The 23,176-nt window shown below is 40.1% G+C and overlaps 2 protein-coding genes across 6 annotated transcripts in view; one reads left to right on the forward strand and one right to left on the reverse strand.

Moving 5' to 3' along the window:
- traf7 (TNF receptor-associated factor 7) overlaps positions 1 to 16,174 on the forward strand; it is a 47,510-nt gene extending 31,336 nt beyond the window's left edge. For all 5 annotated transcript variants that reach the window (XM_088090924.1, XM_042505179.2, XM_088090925.1 and 2 more), the window contains exons 5-22: positions 767 to 883; positions 982 to 1,074; positions 1,219 to 1,252; positions 1,788 to 2,010; positions 2,106 to 2,240; positions 2,445 to 2,540; positions 2,758 to 2,879; positions 3,549 to 3,622; positions 3,755 to 3,803; positions 4,121 to 4,248; positions 5,396 to 5,478; positions 5,573 to 5,612; positions 5,721 to 5,837; positions 6,971 to 7,093; positions 11,229 to 11,348; positions 12,031 to 12,162; positions 13,188 to 13,307; positions 13,688 to 16,174. In XM_088090924.1, coding sequence (XP_087947050.1) covers positions 767 to 883; positions 982 to 1,074; positions 1,219 to 1,252; positions 1,788 to 2,010; positions 2,106 to 2,240; positions 2,445 to 2,540; positions 2,758 to 2,879; positions 3,549 to 3,622; positions 3,755 to 3,803; positions 4,121 to 4,248; positions 5,396 to 5,478; positions 5,573 to 5,612; positions 5,721 to 5,837; positions 6,971 to 7,093; positions 11,229 to 11,348; positions 12,031 to 12,162; positions 13,188 to 13,307; positions 13,688 to 13,702 — 1,821 coding nt within the window. In that variant the 3' untranslated portion in view covers positions 13,703 to 16,174. The remainder of the gene's footprint in view (positions 1 to 766; positions 884 to 981; positions 1,075 to 1,218; positions 1,253 to 1,787; positions 2,011 to 2,105; positions 2,241 to 2,444; positions 2,541 to 2,757; positions 2,880 to 3,548; positions 3,623 to 3,754; positions 3,804 to 4,120; positions 4,249 to 5,395; positions 5,479 to 5,572; positions 5,613 to 5,720; positions 5,838 to 6,970; positions 7,094 to 11,228; positions 11,349 to 12,030; positions 12,163 to 13,187; positions 13,308 to 13,687) is intronic.
- A 2,100-nt stretch (positions 16,175 to 18,274) lies between these two features.
- The window catches only part of caskin1 (CASK interacting protein 1), a 165,939-nt gene continuing 161,037 nt past the window's right edge, over positions 18,275 to 23,176 (reverse strand). Inside the window, 1 exon segment of the mRNA XM_088069345.1 lies at positions 18,275 to 23,176. This exon segment is cut by the window's right edge and continues 2,803 nt beyond it. The gene's annotated coding sequence lies outside the window, so the exon portion shown is untranslated.

Below are 23,176 nucleotides of genomic sequence, written 5' to 3' on the forward strand. Positions count from 1 at the left end.
ATTTTGTGTTTGTGTTCACGCCTGCTAACGATCCAAGAGCTCAACCACATCGACATTTGTAATAAATACACTATTGTCACATCAAAGAGGGAATTTGGTAAAAAAAAAATGTAATGTCTGTTTCTGTCTCCCAGTTCTAGCATTAATGATGTGCGTTGAGGAGATTTTAAAAAAATATGTTGTGTATCGAGATATCACCTGCAAATATCGCAATATAATATTTAGCTCATATTACCCAGCCCTACTGCTAATCAGCAAATAACAATAAATAAACGGCATCAAAAAAGACTTTAAAAAAAGGTGTTTTTGCACATGAATTCAGTGCATCTTCCAGGGATATTTTTTCAAATTTATTTATTATATTTTATATATATGCTGCAGTGTCAGGGATATAACAGTAACTGTACAGTAACATTTGTAACATTTTCTCTGTTTCTTCTTCTGTTGTTTTTGGTGGTTTAACAAGTTCGTCTTGCTTTGCGGTGCAGACACAAGTCTCATGCACTCGTTCTCTCTGATGTCCAAACAACAGATGATGACAGTTAATGGTGGATGATTTTGTTTTGCCCATCTGTGGTCACAAAACTTAACTGTGGGAATCCAAAATCCTGATTAATATTGGATTGATTACGCTGCCGTTTGTCAGACCCAGTGTCAAACATCGTGTTTCATTTAATTCGTCATGTAAACAGTGAGGGAGGAACAAAATCCCAAACATCTGGCTTTTCCATTGATGTATGAACAGTCTGTGACCTCTTCTCTCCAGCCTCCCATTGGCACTCCTCGGAGGTCAGATTCAGCCATCTCAGTCCGATCTCTCCATTCTGAGTCCAACATGTCTCTGCGCTCCACGTTCTCCCTGCACGAAGAGGAGGAGGACACGGTACAACACCCAGCACCAACACATCAGCAAACGGAAATATTTGCTCACAAACACTTAAAACATGTAAAAACACAGATCATTTTAATCTGTGTGTGCAGGAGCCCCAGGTGTTTGCTGAGCAGCCATCTGTAAAACTGTGCTGCCAGCTGTGCTGTAATGTCTTCAAGGACCCCGTCATCACCACTTGTGGGGTGAGTTTATGTCTGTCCTCTGCAGCCTTTCCTCCAACTGTCCATCTTTCTCTTTCTCTTTACTCTCTTTCTTTAAAGGGAAAAACACATATTTTTCCTCTTACCTGTAGTAATGATAAAAAAAATGTTTTTCTTCTTCCTCAGCACACCTTCTGCAGACGATGTGCCTTGACTTCAGGTGAGCTTAAAATGTGTTTCTTTTTTCATGTGTCAGCAGTATAGCTGTATTTTATTATATTTTATTTAATGCATATGGACATCACACAATCAACATTTCTGTAAATGTGCCAGTGTTAGCCTTTAGGCTATTTTTCTGCTGTAGTCCTTTGGCAAGGTTTTTTAAAACCTGTAAAATGATAAAATTCACATAGCAATGTCAGCATGACACAACAAACTGGAACTCCCAAAGTCAGAACACAAGCCATTCAAAGCAACAAAAAACAGCAGAGCAACAGTACAAAACAATATGAATATCCCTGCACACAACATGAAGCAACAACATATTGCTACATCAGGCAGAAGCAGGGATAAATGAATGTTATAAGATGCAGTCATGGGTTAACGGTCTGTTCATATGCACTAAAACTCAGGCAGGCCCTGCAACACAAAGTTAGGCAGGTTGTCAATAAATAGATATTTCTTCCATTCCCATGCAAAGCTGGCGGCCTGGCTGGTTAATGGTGAGCTCTCGCTGATGTTGATCCTCCTCACAGATAAGTGCCCGGTGGATGCGGCTAAGCTCACAGTCGTGGTGAACAACATTGCGGTGGCCGAGCAGATCGGAGAGCTCTTCATTCACTGTAAATATGGCTGCAGGGCCACGGCCAGCGCCGCGGGCGGGGCGGCGGCCCCCACCGCCACGGTCGCCGGAAAACCTGGAGCGTACGAGGTGGACCCACTGGGCTGCCCGTTCACCATCAAACTGTCCACACGCAAGTAAGAAGCACAGAGAGAGAGGACGTCTCACTGCTGCTCTGTGAATCATGTTTCATGTAATTGACAGTCACTGACTCTGTCTGTCGTCTCCGCAGAGAACACGAGGCCAGCTGTGACTACAGGCCGGTCCGCTGCCCCAACAACCCCTCCTGTCCCCCGCTGCTCACCATGAACCTGGAGGCTCACCTCAAAGAGTGTGAGCACATCAAGTGTCCACACTCCAAATACGGGTGAGTCCTAAAAACTTTTTCACTGCATTTCCAGAGAGATAAAATAAACTTTATAGTCCTGAAATTTGTCTTCGGCAAAAGTGCTGAGTGCAGCTGCAAAATACAAAATGAAACATGAACCAACAAGACAAACAATATACACGTCGACAGTATAGATAAAAAAACTGTGAAGAACTTACACACTCCTCCTCTTCCCTCCAACAGCTGTACGTTCATCGGTAACCAGGACACGTATGAAACACACCTGGAGGTTTGTAAATTTGAGGGTCTGAAGGAGTTTCTGCAGCAGACTGATGACAGGTGAGCTGACGCTCAAACGGTGCAGATCAGAAGAGCTAAAATTCAAAACCTGATAAACTCTCTTCTAAAGAGCTAAATGTTCAGACAAATATTATATTTGTAAGATTCATTCGATTCTGTCTGTTCAAGTGTTTCACATATTTTTCCACAATTTCAGTGACATTTTAAAATTATTTTAATTTAATTTAAGAAATTCCTGACCTCTGACCTTGTTCAGGTTCCATGAGATGCAGCTGACTCTGGCCCAGAAGGACCAAGATATTGCTTTCCTGCGCTCCATGTTGGGCAAACTGTCCGAGAAGTTAGATCAGCTCGAGAAGAACCTGGAGCTCAAATTTGGTGAGATGCTGTAAATTTACAGTTCAGTTTTACCTGCAAACGAGTCGGGACTAAGAACACTATAATAATAATATATAATAATTAAATGTAAAATTACTAAATGATTAAAACATTTCAGATAAAAATCTCCATTAAAAATAGCAAAAGTGCAGACAAGAGGTACAAAGATAAGAAGATAATTTAAAATAATATAAAATCCAGTTTTAGGCTTTGTAATAAAAGGAAAGTTTTTAGCTTTGACTCGAGTGTTCAGAGTCAGAGCTTGTCTCACATCATCATTATTACAGGTCTGTGCGCCATGATAACAAAACGCTGCTTGTGATATTATTTTAAAGCCACATCGCCCAGCTCAAGTACACGGTCCACATGCATACAAAAAAATAGCACAGGTACTGGATCAGTACTCGAGTTTGGGGGGAGAAAAGCTGGATTTGTGCATCACTGACGGCCTGTTTTCATCAGATGCCTCCTGCACTGCACCACAATTTAAACATGAATTCAGACCTTCCAGCTGCTGATGGATGAATATTGAGAAGGAATATTGACTAGAGAAAGTTTTATGTTTTACATTCATATCTGAAGTTTTTAACAGACCACCAAGCTTGAGCACTTTGTTCTTATTTTTTCTTTTTCTTTCACTCAAAGTTATCGTGTCTGTGCGTGTTTCAGATGTGTTGGATGAGAACCAGAGCAAACTCAGCGAGGACCTGATGGAGTTTCGTAGAGATGCTTCCATGCTTAACGTAAGTGTGTGTGTGTGTGTGTGTGTGTGTGTGTGTGTGTGTGTGTGTGTGTGTGTGTGTGTGTGTGTGTTTGTGTGAGGCTAATGTGTAAGTGTGAGAAAATCTCCTGATCTGCTGTGTGTCTTTCTGCAGGATGAGTTGTCCCACATCAACGCCCGGCTCAACATGGGAATCCTGGGCTGTAAGTATCTGCCCGTCTGTCCTTCTCACTCTGCTTTAGTCATCGACTCTCAGCGGAGGAAAACATTTGATTTTCACTTGAAACAAGTTTTTAATGACTTAAGTTTTGTTGACTTGAACTGCAGCTCTGACTATCTTCTCTGGTCGTTCCTTCCTCCGACTGGCCTTCCTCCAACGTCTCTTCCTTCCTCCTCTCCTCTTCTTCCTCTCTGTTCCCTTTTTAATCCTCCTGTTTCAGCTTCAGTTGTACTCCTCTCTTGTTTAGCTTCCAGTCAGAAATGCATATCCAGTCTCACCCGTCTCTGTGCCTGTGTGTAGCATACGACCCCCAGCAGATCTTCAAGTGTAAGGGGACGTTTGTGGGCCACCAGGGGCCCGTCTGGTGTCTGTGTGTCTACTCCACCGGAGACCTGCTCTTCTCCGGATCCTCAGATAAGACTATCAAGGTAACATCAACACTCACGCACACACACACACACGCAGAAAATTAAAGGCACACATTTTCATTTCCTTGTTGCTCATTTTTTTTGTTTGTCTTTAATCTTGTTTGACTTATTTTCAAGCTGAGTGAGATTAAATTAAATCAAGGTAGCACTGCCCAACCAGAAGATACATAGTCCCAGTAAAAATGTTCAAAAATAGGAATGAATTTCATGGCCTCAGTGTGAGTTCATAAAGTTAGTGATGATAATAGGGATGTCTTTATTTGATAAGGCAGTTTGTCGGCTAAGAAAGTCGGCTTTTGAAACTAAATTTCTTTAGAGAAGTACGGGAAAATGCCAATCAAAAGATTAGCTTAACTAATATTTATTTAGTGCAACTAATAAAACTAAGATCTATTTTTATTGATTTATTTTTCATTTTGCTCACTGTTGACATTATAGGGAGCCTTCAAACTCATGCATGTATTACTCAAACTTCTCCAGAGCGCCTGTAGCAACACGCCCACACCAGCACAACCCTGCATGGTGTTTTGTTTTTCTAAACAGGGCTATTTTTGCCCTGAACACGACTCTCACCCAAATACCTCCACAGAGATTCTGAAACGTCCACCCACAACCTTGTTTTTATTGGAAACATGGAATTATAGATTTGTTTTAATGTCGATGCAGTTACCTATGAGGCAGAACTTAGTCGTGTACAGTGAAATTCCACGATTCTCAATACCCAGATCAATACCTTGGTACAATATATGCCATGTACTTAACCCTTTAGGGCCCGCTTTATTGCACACACTCGTATCGCTTTGCGCACAAAATGCACAATATTATACATTAACATTTTCTACTTTCACTGAGTTTATTTTTTCAGCTAACATCAGTCCTAATGTATTTAGCGGCAAACTAGAACACTTGAAAGCGTATCTGCTCCCCCATCAGGTCCAGAGGAATTGCATCGCTGGTACTTACGATACTGAAGAAAAACGAGAACCATCATGTTTTCAGAATTTTGGCATCAACTTGGTGCTGAAGTATCAGCTCTTGTGATATCCCTAATTAGAAATCTTAAGTGAAAAGAGGCCCTAAACATGCGCACGTGAGATGTATTTTTCGCCTAGTGGCAGTATGTCAATCTGTCTCCTGTCTCCCTCAGGTGTGGGACACCTGCACCACCTACAAGTGTCAGAAAACCCTCGAGGGTCATGATGGCATCGTGCTGGCTCTGTGTATCCAAGGGTAGTAAACTGCACACAAACACACGCTGTGATCACAACATACGCGTCAACCTTCCCCCCAAAGCATGACTCATTGATACTGTTTGTCTCCTCAGAAACCGGCTGTACAGTGGCTCTGCAGACTGCACCATCATCGTACGTAACATCCACCTCTCTGCTTCCTCTTTCTTTAAAGCACGCAGTTTGAGTGGTTTTCAGATGCTACAGAAGTTTTGTCTTTCTTTCCGCTGTGCACCTGTGCAGGTGTGGGACATCCAGACCCTGCAGAAAGTCAACACAATCCGCGCTCATGACAACCCCGTTTGTACGCTGGTCTCCTCCCACAACATGTTGTTCAGCGGCTCCCTCAAGGCCATCAAGGTACCGTGATGTGCACGATGTGTCCGCTACTGTGTTCTTTTCTTTATTTTTTTTATCAGTTTATATTGCAAAACATACATCAACTGCTGTCCACTGTTTTTTTTTTTCCTAAATTGACAACTTTGCATATTTTGGGAGAAATAAAAATGCGCACAAGAGAAATAAACGCTGCTCTGTGAGGAGAGGAGCAGTAGCAATAGCTGTAGCCTTGTCTTTGTTACCATGGTTACAAGCGAGTGAGAGAAGGGAATGGGACGATTGTTGTGTTGTATTTGTGTGTGTGTGTGTGTGTGTGTGTGTGTGTGTGTGTGTGTGTGTGATGTCAGTCTTTTTACACAGGGACTTTCCTTTCTTACCCAACTCTGTCTCTGCCTCCTCCTCTCATCCCCCAGCTTTTCTCTATTTCAGCTCAGTGACATCATTCACTTCAGTTTACTCACCACAGCTCAGTCTTCACTCTGTGTGTGTGTGTGTGTGTGTGTGTGTGTGTGTGTGTGTGTGTGTGTGTGTGTGTGGACAGTAAAAAACTGCCCAAATCACAACACTGCAGTTGCTCATTTAGCTGATTTATTGTCACTTAGAAACAAAATAACAAATACTTTTTCTAGTGTGAGGTCAGAGACTGTGCCGACGCCCCGGTCTACACTGAAGAGACACAGCTCATCATCATCCAATTGATCACACTGATTAGTAATAATAAGTCATTTAACTCTTGCTTGTTCCTTCGCTTCGTGCCTTACTACCTTATGTTTTTATGTTTTTTACTTATTCTGTTTTTTTAAGATTAATATGCTAACATCCATTTTTGCGAATTTCATCTGTTGTTCTTGTTTTGTTTGTTTTTTTTTTCAGTCAAACTGTAAAGCTCTCTGAATTGCATTCGATTTGTTCGAAAGGTGCTATATAAGTAACATTTGATTGATTAATAACAAGAAGCTGTCAACGTGACGTTTTCACCTCATTTAATACCTTTTCTGTCAGACGGAAGTGAAATGTGCCGCTGTAACGGTTAACATGAAACTACGACAAACTTTAACTTTGACTTGCATCATTTTTATAAACCGTACTCGTGTGTGTGTGTGTGTGTGTGTGTGTGTGTGTGTGTGTGTGTGTGTGTGTTTTTGTTTTTGTAGGTGTGGGACATCCTGGGTACGGAGCTGAAGCTGAAGAAGGAGCTGACCGGTCTGAATCACTGGGTCAGAGCGTTGGTGGCGTCCCAGAACCACCTGTACAGTGGCTCATACCAGACCATCAAGGTAGGTACTCAGAGCTGAACAGCTCAAACAATGCACGCCAAAGCTGTGTGCACGAGACTGTTGTAACGGAAATAATCTATATATTATATTATTTTTTTTTGTTTTCAGAGGTTTTTTTAATTGTAATTTTCGCTGCATACACAAATCAGTGGTAAAGTGTCTAATTTTAATACCCATTTCCGGACAAATGAATATTTATAGGTAAATACCTCTGTACATGGACAGATAGAAATACTGTGATAGTGATAATAAAAATAAAGTTAAGTAGGCAAAAAATGTCTTCATTAAAATAAATGAATAAATAATAACATTTTTAATGTTAATTATTGAATTATAAATTGACAATAACAAATGCAAATATAAATGCAAATAAAACTAAAGAAAAAATAAAGGATGTTAAAAAAAGTCTTAATTAAAATAAATAAATAGATGAAAAATATGAATCATTAAATAATATAATATTTAATAATACAAGTATATATTAAACATAAATTAAAAGAAATAAAGATACAAATTAAATAAAATAGGCATTGTGATAGTGATATAAATATCTAAATAAAATTTAGTATTATTGTATTATTTTATTTTAAAAAATCAAATAATACAGTTTATGGTTCTAAGAAATAAAAAGGATGATAAAGAGTTTTCACAAAACTATTAGTGTAAGGACTTTATTACACTGTCTTTATTTGCTTTAAAGTGTGCACATGTCTGGCTAGCTACGTTTTTTTCATGCAGCAGCAGATGTGAAATGTGAGTGTGCCTCCGCTGTCACTGTAAACTGCACGTGTGTCGCACTATAACGGGAAAGTTGACAGCCGTAGCTGTAACCAAGGGAGACGGGGCTTAGCCAAAAGACTTTTTTTTTTTTTTTTTTAAAGAATACATTTCTGTTGATGTTGTGATCCCAGTTTTCCTCCTGAGATTCAGTTTATCAAGTTTTAGTTTTGTCACGAGGTGCAGCAGAATGGAGATTTGGAAGTGTTGTTTTGGGCAGGTGGCGCCGCAGACTTATCTGCCAGTGACAGATTTGAGTGGGATTTGGAAGAAAGCTGCTGTTAATTTTAGAGTCGGAGAAAATAAATAAAAGCCGGAGGAAGGTAGAGAGAGTTTATACTGGCCCATAGTTATGTGACAGTTATGGTGTGGTGTGTTGTGTTTTGTTTTTTCTTGTCATGTTTTTTGTAAAGTTTTGTCTTGTTTTGTCTTGTTTTGTCTTGTTTTGTTATGTTTTAGGGCTGAGGCGCTCATGTTAGAGTCCGAGCGTGCACACTGCTCCCCTGAGCAGCGCCTGTCAGGCGCGTCTGAGCTGCGTGTCAGCTGCAGCACATCTACAGAAACGGTGGCTCGCCGTTTTTTTACGCGTGACACTTGCGTTTGTTGACTCTGTACCACTTTATACTGCAGTTTAAAGTCTCTCTGTCACAGAGATGAGGAAATACTAAGATGTTTGTTTTATCTCAACTTCCTTGCTTCCCTTTCAAAACAAAAGCCCTCTGACTGTGTCTCTGTAGACAGAACAGCTTCTGGAGGGGCTTAATATCAGACTGTAAAACACAGATTACCAGGTAACACTGGGCTATTTTTTGTTGGGGAAAATGCCCTGCACCGTTTTAAAGTGTTATTTTCGATAAATTTGTTGTTATAGTAATCGAGTGATAAAAATGTAAAAGTTAGATCAATAAAAAAAAATCGATAGATTAATCGAAAAAATAATCAATAGATTAAAAGATAAAAAAAAAAAATTGTTAGGTGCAGCCCTATTATGTTTTTTTGTTATTTTGTCATGTTTTGTTTTGTTTTGTTTTGTTTTGTTGTGTAGTGGTGTGTAGTGTTGTGGTGTGTTGTGCTTTTGGTTTGAAGATGTGAATTTGTATGCTCTTTGCAGCCACATGCTTATTTGGTTGGAAAAAAAAGTAATGTTTGAGTCTGTCTCCCAGTTCGAGCATTAATGAAGAGCTATAGAGAGATATATATATTGCGTATCGCGATATAGCCTATAATACTGCAATGTCATTTCCAGCCCATATTGCCCAGCCCCACAGGCAGTAAATTCTAGTCTTTCTTTTTCTCGATTATTTAAAATTCGGCACCACTGAATCATGTCGCCTGTCCAGTGTGCATTTCTGCATATAGTTATATGGGTTAAAAAAAAGTTTGGATTCAAACCATTTGCATGGATGATTTGAGGTAATCGGGTTGTTTCTCGAGGAATTGTTTTCAGCCCAACATGCTACTGTTATTATGGAAGTGTGTGTGTGTGTGTGTGTGTGTGTGTGTGTGTGTGTGTTTGCATTGGAAGCTGTTCGGTTATTTTGTCATCAGTAATTAGGTTTTCTCCTCTCGATATGAAAAGGACTGTGTCATCTTTATTCACTGCCTGTGTAGAAAGCACTCTGTGTGTGTGTGTATGTGCATCTCTGTGTGTGTGTGTGTGTGTGTGTGTGTGTGTGTGTGTGTGTGTGTGTGTGTGTTTGTGTGTGTTTGTGTCCCGCTGTTTTGCCAGAGTTGGTCACTAATGAATACCTCGGGGACGTCGTAGAGAGATGAAGAGTCGGACAGAAAAGAAAGCAAAGAGAGCAGACTGGTTTTGGGGACGAGGGACGTCTGTGGAAGAATGAGGGAGGAGAGATGAAAGGACAGATGAAGAAAACGCTCCTTTTTATGACGCTCATAAGCCGAGCACTTCGTCTCTAGCCACTACTTAGCTGGAGGAGTCGTTTATAGAAATGTTTTGCTGCAGAAATTGCTGTAACAAATGTTGCCAATATCCAGTGAGAAACATCCCTTTGAGCATTTTGGCAGCTGAATAACTTTGACGCTGTGAAGGTCAGAACAGCGTTTAGTTATAAATCTCCTTTGCACCAATTTCTTCTCTATTCAATATAAGAAATTCATGTCTTTTAGTTTGTCTTTTTGATGTCAGATCAGTTAGACTCATTAGCTGCTTGTTCTCTGCAGCCACCAGTGTGCTGCGTATCAGAAATAGTTGGCTTTTATTTAATAGTTTCCCCTGTAATTAATCAGACTGCTGAGGAGTCTCTGTTGGTATTTTAGTGGTTATTGGATTCAGACACAGAGCAGCAGGAAGGTGGAGCAGAGAAAGAGGAAGATGCTTCAAAGCTCATGGACTAGATTTGAATGTATCGGGTGTGTAATTTATGCCATGATGTAGTTTATGACGTTATGAATGAAATCATTGTGTGAAATGTGAAAGTAACTCATAAAATGATAAACTCTGCCGTTCCAGTCAGCTATGGACTCACTGTTTAGGTTTTCTGGCCCTCGGCTGTACTGTTGTCACTCACTGTTGTCATGGTGTCGTTTTCGGCCGCAGCAGGAAGCCGTTTTCAAAGAAAAAGCTTTAACAACCAAATGTGCACAAGCTGCCCAGCGCAGACAAAGCTACCAATTATCTATGAACATAATGCAACATTTAGCAGCTGAAGAGCCGGATAGACTGAAACGGAGCTGGAAGTGAGAGAGAATAAACTCAGGTGTGTCAGGTGGCCAGAAACTCCTGAATGAGTGAATATCTGAGTGCAAATGTTGTTCAGTTTCTGCTGGATGTGTCAGAAACTTTTTAAACATTGTATGATCTTACACATTTGTGGTGGTGAACACGTGTTGCTGCTTTAAGGAGCCGTTATAATCCGTTCTCTGATGTTCTCACTCTTGTTCAGACCAAATAAGTCGTAGAAGACTTTGGGCCGCAGAAACTTGTGATTTTGATCATTATTATATGATTAATCAAACATTTACACTGATTGACAGAAGATATATAAAAAGTGGCATCTCTCTGCCTCCACTGCTATGGTGACATGGTTGGGTTTTTTAGTGCTGCATTGTGATTGGCCAGCTGGACCAGCTGATTAAACGAGCGATCACTCTGTTGCCATGGAGATAGGATTTAACAACTTGCAGCTGTTGAACAACTCACTTTTTCCAAGGCTGATGTCGTGTGTGTGTGTGTGTGTGTGTGTGTGTGTGTGTGTGTGTGTGTGTGTGTGTGTGTGTGTGTGTGTGTGTGTGTGTGTGTGTGTGTGTGTGTGTGTGTGTGTGTGTGTGTGTGTTTTCTCTTTCTCTCTCTAACTCACCCCTCCTCTCTGACTCCCTCTGTCCTTCTGTCTGTCAGATTTGGGACATCCGTTCTCTGGAGTGTGTTCACGTCCTGCAGACCAGCGGCGGCAGCGTCTACTCCATCGCCGTCACCAACCACCACATCGTCTGTGGCACCTACGAAAACCTCATCCATGTAAGGGGGGCGCACACAAGTACACACACACACATTTATGCACATACACATACAGGGTTTTCAAGGTCACAAAAACCTGGAAAAGTTATGGAATTTGCACATAGCAATTTCTGGTCCTTGAAAAAAAAATTTGAAAACAAAACATACTCTGAAAGTTTTGGAAAAGTCTTGAAAACCTGTTTCACACGCCTGTTTAATCACACATTTTCTGCTCAAGGATTTTTAGAAATTTAAGAATCCAACGTTTTTTTCTGTCTCAACCGTTTCTGGCTGTGAAAACTTGTTAATATTTTACCAAAAAAAAAGAAAAGAGAAATTGACCAAAGAACTTTAGGAAAAAAAAAGCTGCCATAAATTAAAAAAATAGCAAAATTGTTTTTTAAGACAAAAAATAAGCCAAAACTTTTTGTGAGAAAAAAAGAATTGATAATTTTTTCCTTTAAAATTGCCCTAAATTTTGAAAAATGTAGAAAAACAAAAAAAAAGAAGAAAAACAACTGTAAAATATATATACAAAATACAGCCATTTAAAGTTGTATTATCAACTTTTAATGATAACAAAGAGTCCATAAGTTATATTGAAATATTCAGCTCTAAACCTGCTCTGGTTTCTTTTGAAATAGTGTGTATTTTGGTGTTGTGATGGTGACGGTGATGATGAAGGTGCTGTTGTCTTCTCCAGGTGTGGGACATAGAGTCTAAAGAGCAGGTGCGGACCCTGACGGGTCACGTGGGGACAGTGTACGCTCTCGCTGTCATATCCACCCCTGACCAGACCAAAGTGTTCAGCGCCTCCTACGACCGCTCCCTCAGGGTGAGGACGCTCGCGTGTCTGTGTGTGACTGTCGTCATGTGTGAGCGCTGCAATGACACTTTGTCATGGTGTGTGTGTGTGTGTGTGTGTGTGTGTGTGTGTGTGTGTGTGTGTGTGTGTGTGTGTGTGTGTGTATTTAATTATACTTAGTACATCGTGGGAAAAATGATGTACCAACAAAACCTTCAGAAGTCAGGGTAGAAGTTGAGTTATGACATACTGTGTTTCCCCTTGTAATTGTACAAAGGGAACCCCTGGCAGGCAGATAAATGTAATGTATGTGCACGTGTTTAACTTATCTCAGCGTGGGAGTCTTTACTAGTCTTTACAATAAATATGAAAAAATAAAACATTTAACCAAACAACAAAACCATGATGCAGATGCTCAAACAAATCAGGATTTACTGCACCAGCTGAATCATTGGTGTCAGTGTTGAGCTCTGGTTTGCTGAGGTGACGCTGCTGTCATTATGACGCCTCTCTGTGGACAGAAGGCCGTGATTGTGTCCTTTTACCGACGTTGTCTGTGCAGTGTCACCTATAAAGGGTCCTTAACAACATTTAAACGGGTGAATTATCTAAAAAATCCACCTTCCCGTCGAGTGTTCATGAAAGGTGAATCTAGCTTTCCAAACCTTTTTTACAACCAGGCTGTAAACATGTTTACTTCTGCTGTAAATTTGGACATTTTAACACGAAGCTGTGGGGACTGACTCGCTCGTGGAGTCAGCCTCCAACTATCTCAGATCAAGCCAAAATATCAGCGTTTGAGGTGCGGATGACAGCAGCTGCTTCTGATTCTGAGACACACTCATGTCGGGAAGGTTAGGTGCAAAAAAATCCAAAAATGTGCAAATGTTGTTGTCGTTTCGTGTGTGTAAGTGGAGGGGATCTGATAGAAAATAAATAACTGGATGAAACTTTTGATTTGAGTAATGAATACACCATCCATCACCACAGACTGAAACGTGTGTGTGTGTGTGTGTGTGTGTTTTTGTGTGTATGTGTGTGTGTGTCTTGTGTAGGTGTGGAGCATGGACAACATGATCTGTACCCAGACTCTGCTGAGACACCAGGGCAGTGTAACGGCTCTCGCGGTCTCCAGAGGACGCCTCTTCTCTGGAGCTGTGGACAGCACCGTCAAGGTACCGCAGACCTCGTCTCCGCATCTGTGTCTGTCTGTCCTGATACCCCCGCAGGTTTCACACAGAGCCGAAGGAAACTGTTGAGATGAGATGACTGTTTTCATGGCTCATAAAAATGAATATTCCCCCAACGCTCCCGTTCACGCGCAGCTGAACGTACTCTGATTAACGTGCGGCAACATGTCGTTCATCACGTCAAAAACTGAACACGTGGAAACAGCCGGAGCCTCATGTAGCATTTCGCTTCTTTGCATTAAGATATTATTTAGTCAGAGTTTAGTATCTTTCCTGATGATCTGCGTAATGTCACATATTCAGTGTTTTACTTTCTGAGTTAATTTTCTGATTTATTCTAACTGTGATCTGTCTCCGTCTCTCAGGTGTGGACGTGCTAAACTCTCTGCAGGAGTCCGCTCAGCTTCAGATGTCTCCTGTGTTGGACAGACAGTATGAACGGTAACATTTCCACACGATTTTCCTCCTCCGCACCCGTTTCTTTGATAGCGATTTAAGGGCCGTTTCACAACGGAGCTTCATCGGATCCATTTTACTAAGTGTTGCTTTGAAAACTTCAAACTCTTTGACACTTTGAAACGATCGTCAGAGTCGAGGGTCTGCTCGGGGTCACGTCCTCAGAGACCTCATCAGCAGTGCATTATGGGGCAAAATGGGACGAGCTGCACGGTTGCGCCTGACCGGACGCTGCAGGCCTGTCCTCAGAACAGACTCACCTGCCGGTTCAGAACTGGACCGATGGACTGACGCATACTGTTCAAAAACGTCTCCGGGCTGGTTTCACAAACACGGAGTGACGCCACACTAATCACAAATAGGTATCCCAGAATGCACCAGAACAGACGCAAGAAATTGAAATTCAGAGTAGTTTATTTTATGCAACTGTAAAGCAGGTCCAGAGCTGCAGACTCATTTTTCAAATCGGTAGCTCAGTCGGTGACACCAGCACATAATGTGGTTGCACCTCTTTTTTTCATAATAATAATAATAATAATAATAATAATAATAATAATAATAATAACATTTATTCTAAGTATTATGATGAAACGGTTATAAAATAAATGAAGTGAAGAATGTGCTGTCTTGGCTCTGGTGCAGCTGCCTGTCTGCGGCCGCATTCAGACTTACACATTTAATCATTTTAACATGTTTTAAAGTTAAAATAGTCTAAAAATAATCTAAAGAGCTTCTAGTAGCGAGTCACTGCGAGTAAATGCACTCGTGGTCAGTGCGAGCGTTGCAGCCCTGTCCGGTGACCTTATTCATAATAATGTACCAGCGGCTCCGTTTGCACGCGTCGGCGGACGTAAACAGGACATCCCATTAAAACAGTTAACCCCAAATCTTCCATCAGATTGAGAAGAGGTGAGCTAATGTGTCAGAAGTGAGAGAATCACATTTTGCAGAGTTCAGGTCAATATTTGCAAGATCGTCAGCTTCAAAAAGGAAAAAACGTGGACAGGAAGTGAGCGTGCTAGCTGCTAACCACCGTCCCCGTCTGTTAGCCTCCTGAATGTTTGCTGTTAGCTCACAAGCTAAACACACATTTCAGTTTAAGCCTGCAAGATTCAAACAGACGTGATTATACGATTCCTGAATGTTGAGGCTTCAAAATGATTTCGTCTTAATTCACTGACCGCCTTCGTCATTATCGATGTGTGTTTAAAAGAAAGAGTCGCCGAATTTTCCGTCAACTAGCACGAATAAAAAAGAAACACCGTCATATTTCAGTCAGCACCTGGACGTACCGTTTCAGTTATTCACAGAGTCGATGAAAATAAAGATAATAAAGATACAAATGTGATTTCACGTAAAATAAGACGCGTTTGAAATGAGACGCGCCGATAAACTATTCAGAGCTCGTAAAAAGACCCAGACATTAAAAAACATACGAGGGTACAAATACTCATTTTGTCCTGCAGCTCAACTCTGAAAGTTCAAAAACATTCAAAATGACTACGATCCTTCGACTTCGATACGAGCTAAAGAGTTCGTAATCACGTCTACGTTTCCGTTTTTCATCCAGCTGTCCCGAAGAAGACAGTTTGTCTCGTTTCAGGACACGTTTGCTCCCTCTTTGATCAGCGTGGTTGTCACTTTGCGGTCTGTGAAACCAGACTTTGTTAAAAAAACAAAAAACACCTTTTAATACGACCTCCAGGTTATATAGAGATCTATAGATTTACTGAGTTTTATATTAGTGCCATGATAGAGCTGTCTCACACGCTCACTCTGAGGACAGAGGGACGAGGAGAGAGGACAGTCTGTCTCTGTGTGTGTGTGTGTGTGTGTGTGTGTGTGTGTGTGTGTGTGTGTGTGTGTGTGTGTGTGTGTGTGTGTGTGTGTGTGTTACCAGGAGTGCCATATGTGTGTATGGAGAGAAAGGAAAGAGCGACTCCTCTCCTCTCTGATCTCTAACTTGGTTAAAGTGGACATAATTAACACTGATTGTCCGTTTTTAAGACTGACGGTGAAGACGAGCAGCTGAATGTGTGTAATTAACCCTCAAACTCCCAGAGGCAAAGTGCCATGGAGCTACAGCAAAGTCCTGCTTTCCCTAAATTATGTTTCGGGACCCATATTGGGTTTAAAAATCTGAAAATCTGGCCGGGAGGGAAGTTTTAAGTTGGTGAGATCATGCACATCCACGCCAAATTGAATCACGTGGGCTTAAAAGAGTTTTTTCCAGATGTTGAATTAGAGTTGCCTTCGTTTCGGTGCAGATGTGCTCTGAAGCCTCGCTGAGGGAGAGAGGAAGTGTCTTCACTGGTCACACTTTCAGAGATTTCCTTGTATACTTGTAATCATGTAAGCCTGAGTTGATCATTGATCAATAAAACTGTTGTACACGTCGAGAGTCTGATTTATTTAAACAGTTAAACGTGTTTCAGTCACAGGTATCACCAGAGACCGCAAACACCAACATAAGCTGCGTTTTTGTCCGCCTGTTTTTATGCACATTTTTCAATTTGTGCATGAAAATAAGCCGAGTGGAATCAACAAAAATTTTTAAAAAAATCTTGAAATATCTCAGAAAGATGGAGAAGATGGAGTAATATATTTTAGTTAAAAAACTGAAAAAAACAACAAAACAAAACTTCAAAACAAAAAACAACTTCAAAACAAATATATATATATATATATAATTTCACTTTTTTGTGCATTGGTTTGGCAAACAACTCCCAATATTCACCAAATAGTGAAAAGATAAGTGCCTAAATTACTTTTTCTTTTGTCGTTTTCTTGAAAAAAAAATCGTGCTGCATTTGTATGGAAACCAGATTTTCGACCGTGGTTACGTTGCGTTAGGTTTATAAAGTAGTGATGAAGTTCATGAGACGCCGTTGAAACCTTTCAGTTCACTTTTTGTTTATTAACCCATTTGTTCCCATAACTGAAATTTTGAATTTTGGCTTTTTTTTTAGCTCCCCTGAGCACAAATCTGGAGGAAATTCAAAATCTGTTAAATTTCTTGAGTTTTTTATATCATTATGCATTTAGACTTTGGACACATGGCACTACAGTTCTTCTCTATATGTCATATATATGTCATTATATTTTAGGAAAAATCCGTAGTGCCATCGTGTGTCCGGAGACTAAACATCCCGTACTCGATCGTTTCTTTGATCTGGAAGCATCGATCTCTGAGATTCATTGATGATATTTTCTCTTCACTCAGACAAGAGAACATTTCAGTATTTCAGAGTACTCACACCAAGAAAAGAAAAAACGTCACTCGTTGTTTATATTTCTGTTTAAGAATGTCACAAAATGAAAATGCGATCATTATCTTTTAGAGTAATCGCATTATAAACTTTGCGAGATGAAGACAATAACGACTTTATTTAAGTTACTCTGCGTCCTTCTGCTGACCACTAACTAAATACGTCCATTTAAGTACTACACAGAAGTCCAAATGTGAGGTACTTTTACTTTACTAGAGCAGTATTTTGTCAAGCATCTTAATCAACTTCAGATGGAAGTATTGTACTTTTTACTCTACTACAGTTATTTAACCCTTTGAAACCCGGAGCTTTCTTGTGTTGCTTTCAGATGCCTTTCACAAGTTTTTAACCCTTTCAGATCAAGCAAATGTGTGTGATTTGTTAAAAAAATAAGCAACTTGGCAAGAAATGTTCCACATATTGTGAGATATTGGCAGGTTTGGGAAATGAGCTGTGGGAAAATGCTTAGGGAAAACGAAAAAGCCAAGGAGAAATTATCAGAATTACAAATTTAAAATGATGTTACAAAATTCAAATAATTTCTTCTTTTTCCACTTCCCACAGTATATTTCCCTGTTTTTTTTGTATTTATTTATTTTTATTTATTTTTTTACTAACTTTTTGTTTTTGTACTTTTTAATAATGTCTTGCTAATTTTTGGGTCTTTTCTTATTTGCTTGTCTTTTCTCGCTGCCTTCTTCCAATGTTTTTGACAGAAATCCAGTTCTTCATAATTACTGTGGTATCAATGTTGTCATTGATCTCTTTGCAAACAAAATGATACTTTTCTTTTAACCCTTTGCAGCCTAAACAAATTGGTTGGGTTTCTTTGGACAAAGGCAATAAGCAACTTCCTTTAAAATTAGCTAAGAGAGAGAATTATTCGTTATTAATTATTATGACCTCGAGAAAAGCTATTTTTCAGGTAATTTTATTGGAACTTTTTACTAGTGTTTGCTAATATTGGGGTGTTTTTTTTAAGTTACTCATTGCATTTTGTTCATTTAAAAAAATCATCTAAATCAGGTTTCAGATGGAGCAGCAAGAACACGTCCGAAACTCTAACCAGACAAATGAAGTGAAAACACTCGAGTGAGAGTAACAAGGCTCAAAAAGGTGTTGTTTAAAAATGCAGATTTAAATTGTGCACAGCAGTCGTGTGCTGCCCCCTAAAGGACGACCTCAAAAACAAAGTTCACGTCACAAAAAGAGACGCTGAGGACGGAGCAGTTTGTATAGAACATTTATTTATTCAGAGCAGATGGCCATAAGATGCAGTCACTGCAAGCACACCACTGTCCACTCACACACACACACACACACACACACACACACACACTCAGGTTTCACACTCAAAAGCAGAGAGCAACACATAACACACACTCACGCACACTCACACACACACACACTCGGCCTCTCTCTCAAGCATTCACACACAGTCACTGCAGAGCAGAGGCGACACTGGGCCGGTGTCTGTTCAGAGAAGCACAGGCGGAAAACCAAATAAAAACAGCTTTTCTTTTCAGAGAGAAACTCAACACTACTTTTGCTCCACAACATATTTGACCATCTGTGTTTTTTTGTTTTTGTTTTTTCTTCACCGCTGTGGCCTGACCCCGATCCCCACACGCCCAAACACTTCAGATTAATGCCGACCACGTGAGAGATGACCAAAATGAGACCCGCGGAGGGAGGAGAAAACGCAAAGTGCCGCTTTGACACGACAGGGTCGAGTTTAGGAAGAGATGGAGGCGCGTCTGTGTGGTTGAAGTAAGGGAAAGAGTTGACCTTTGACCTCTGTGCAGCCTTTGATCAGGGGAAGTGGTTGTAGATTTAGGTGCCACAAAATAGATTCAAAAATCGTACTTTTTGCTTGGAAATTTCACGTAAGCCTCAGTTTGGAAAAGTCAGCCAGATGTGAGAAAATTCAATTATGCACCTAAATTTTTTACACATCTATCAACAACTGACTCAACTGTCATAACTCATATTTTACTTATTAGCCCATTTGTGCCAAAACACTTTATTTCGGATTTTAGTGGGAAAAAAATATCAAATTTATTCTGATTCGCTTAAAATCTTGAAATTTGGTCCGAACATACTTTGGTTAAGTATCTATCAGTACGGCTTTGAAATTTTTAGATCATATGAAAAATCACACTTTTATTAATAGTTATTAATTAATAGCTTTTAAAGGAAAAAAAATGCCACATTAATTGTGATTAACTAAAACTCCTGAAATTCAGTACGGACGTGTTTTGGTTACGTGTCCAACAGTACGACTTTAAAACTTTTAGATCTAATAAAAAAATTACACTTTGACGCCACTTTCACACTTGTAAAACACAAAGTTGCCAACACTGTGTTTATGAAATGTTTAACATATGAGATTGATAGATTTTGTAAGCATTTGTGTGCATATTTTTCAATATTCACCTTTTTTGATAATTGTAGATGTAAACTGTAAAATACCCAGTTGTGCTCCTTGTGGTTTTCTAAGACGCAGCCATTTACTTTTTACACTACATTTAGGCCCAGCCCCATTTCTTATTTGTCAGGTAATTTTTTATGCGGCAATTGGACTTTTTTTTTTCTTTTTTAGCTTTGTGTGCCACTGAGCAACTTTCATGGGACTGAACGCCTGAAACAGCAGTAGTCCCGTGTTCAAAGACTAAAGAAAACACTTAAACCAGAAGAAATCCAAAATTCCACTTGTGGGCACAAATTTACATTTAAACGAATACTTAAACTGCACAACGACCATTTGCATATCGATACTTCCACTGCGTCGCCTCAAATTCGTGAAGACTTTATTTTTTCTCGCATGCCTCCACAGTGAACAACAAATCCAAAAATTCAACAAACTATACCCATAGATGTATTTACAGTCTCTCTCAAAACTCTTTCAGAATAATCCAGTTATGCAGTCATATGCTCACGACTTCACAAACGCGTGCATTTTTGCCAAAACGTTCCCATACACGGCTCAGTAACGTGCACACGACTAAAGACTCGAACTGTGCGTGCACGAAATGTTTGCTCATTCCTGCACGCATTCAAACACAGTGTGAGAAGTGGCCAAAATGTAGCTTTCTTATTAGAATATATTAGTTTGTAACTGTTTGATCAGATGGAGAGGAAAAAATGTGTTATTGGTTTTGAAAGATGTCACTGTGGTTTTCTGGGTTTTGTCTAAATCTGGTGATTTCGTGTTCAAATATCTCGTGTTGTTGGTTGCGGTGGCGATGGGGGCTGCGTGCTTTGTTTTGATGTCATATCAACTAACAAAGCAAACCGGAACAAGAGCGAGGTCCTCGCGTGTTGAACGTACTCATCTACTGTATTGTAGTCAGACCAAAATCACAAAGCAAGGCACATGTTTGAAAGAAAAAAGAAAAACATTGCATTTAAAATGATAGAAAAATAATCAAACAGAACAACAAGAATTGCTTGTATAATACACATCGCCACACCTGGACACATGTAGGCAGAGGAAAACAAAATTAAAACACTTCCTGGTTAATATCCCGACATGGTATCCTACAATGATTGATCAGCTCGGACCGCTGAAGCACGGAGAAGCAAACGGACTCAACACTCAGATTAGATCTGTTTACTTTGAAAAATAGTTCAGGATGACACACACATCATAAATACACTTCTTCTTCTTTTTTTTTTTGCAAATATCCATATATATAATCTCTATGTGATCATAATTTAAATACCACAACTATTCTCTGAATTCTTACTCACTTATAGAAGCATTGTGGCCGGCTGCTGTGAAACCTGGTTTTTCTTAATGAATTTGGGTGCAAATGGAAAATCATTTTTTTATGTATTGCATCATGTTTGAGGAAATTAAAGGGGCACTCCAACGATTTTACACACAAAGATCGGTTTCTGAGAGCAGCTCAGCTTGTGAAAACATCTGTAAAATAGCCTTTATGGCTTTGCAGGAGTCTGAAAAAAATAACCTCGATAATGTCAGAGTGGCTTTTATTTCATAACAGAGCTGGCTTTACAAACTTTATCAGACAGGAAGGGTTTCATGAAAAAGCAGGGCTGCACTGTTAACGTTTTTGAATGACGCTTTTAATGTCTATCATCATATTTTATTTTATTATTTTTAAAAAGTTGAATCTTATCTCAATTTTGTTAAGGTGATTCATGTAGTTTTATAAGTTAGTGTTGGCGATGTTAGCTGTTGATATTTAGTCAAATTTAGGTTGTGACTGCAGGTGAATTAAATTCAGCGTGAGGACGTCTAGTTACAGTGATAACAGTGATAACAGTGATAACTAATGATGCTAATGAAGGTTTGTGGGTTAAGAGTGAGTCATTAAGTGTGTCAAGCTTTGAAGACAATTTTACATAGTTGCCAATTTTGAATTAAATCATCATGTGATGCTAAGAGCCAAAAGCACTTTTTCCAAAAACTTACAAAATAGTGTAAATCATTTTTTGAGCGTCAAAACCCTGCAAAATGACTCATGAGTCTCACAGTGCGCCTGCTCTGTTGGCCCCATAATGTGCGTTTTTCTGGCTTCATGTGCCACTGAGTAAATGGGGCCCCGACTTGAATGCTGTATCCAGCTCTCTTTATACAGCTGTGGTCACGACGCCGCTAGTTAGCTCCCTCTAGACCTAGTTAGCTCAGCTCTAGTTAGCTCCCGCCAGATCTAGTTAGCGCAGATCTAGTTAGCTCAGATCTAGTTAGCTCAGATCTAGTTAGCTCAGATCTAGTTGGCTCAGATCTAGTTGGCTCCCGTCAGATCTGTCCAGTGTGGAAATACTAAGTTCAAATGTTGAATTAGAATCCAAATTTCCACGTTATGAATGAAGTTTCACACTATTTAGCCCTATGTCGTGCCCTACTGAGTTGCATTATGGGAAGTGTAGGATCCAGTGCTTTTAGAGGTTGATGCTCTTTATGGATGTGCTGAATCACTGGAGCGCCCCTTTAAATGTGAAACAAACCATCCAGCTTCACAGATCTCTGCTGCCGCTCGCACTTTTTTTTTTAAATCCAATGTCATGGCATCACATTGTGTCGTAACCATGGAGACGCCGATGAGGATGGTGAAGGTGATGATGTAGATTGTCCTGGCAACACGGGGTGGGTGGCTAGGAGCGTGTGTGACGAGAGAGCTAGAGATGGAAAGAGGACGGTTGTCCACTGAGGTGTCAGGAAGGACGAGTTGTAATCTGCTTTTTATTTCCAGCTGAGAAGAAATCGGGGATTTTGGAAAGTTATGGATCTTAATATCTATGTGTGATTACAGCGTCCTAAAAGAAGGGAACTTCGGTATCTTTCAACCTGAGCCCTAATTTCTCATGTTTCTGTGTCTAAGTGACTAGCAGGAACATTTTTCGTATATCCACTACAGAGCGAGACGGCAACGACTTGTGACATTTGGCACAACTTACGTCCACCGAAAATGTTTGTTTTTCTCACTGACAGGCTCAGATTGTTATTTCGTTTATCTAATATCGATAGGACATTGACAGGAGAGAGTAACTTTTCCAGATTTGAAAAGTTGTACGTCACACATTTCAGTGCCTCGACTGTTTGAATTTGCGTCCGGCCGGCTCCGCTCAGTGCACCAGGCTCACAACAGTCAGACTGTCAAAGTTGGCGGCGGCGATTAAATATGAATCAAGATTCTGTTACTGCATCGACTCCTTTCAGAAATGTGTTATTTAGTTGTTTATGTAGTTTTTCTGTTAAGCTGTAGTTTGAGAAAGTTTGTGACCTAGCCGCTATTTTTTTCCTGCTGGAAAACAGACTAAGCACAGTGCTAACTTGCGTGGGTCGCTCAGCACTATGGCGCTATTTTCTCCGCTGTGATTGGTTGAAAGTCTATCCAATTGTATTAATAACGTCTCCTCAGGGCTGGGCCTTTTTAGCAGCCGACTGCATTATAATGTGCATTCTGCATCACTTGAGTCAGTCAGTATCCCAGTGAGCTCCATGCAGAGAGAGAAACCAGAGACGCTGTGACTGAGCCGACCAGCAGGGGGCAGGATATCAGCTGTCTGTGCATGGAAAGACAAATTTCAAACTGATGTTAAAAATTAACTCATCAAGACTAAACTCTGAGAATCTGCAGACTTCAGACAGCAGAGATG

This window comes from Plectropomus leopardus, chromosome 18 (assembly GCF_026936395.1).
Source record: "Plectropomus leopardus strain MGB_pleo_1.0 chromosome 18, ASM2693639v1, whole genome shotgun sequence".
NCBI classification, from domain to species: Eukaryota; Metazoa; Chordata; class Actinopteri; order Perciformes; family Serranidae; genus Plectropomus; species Plectropomus leopardus.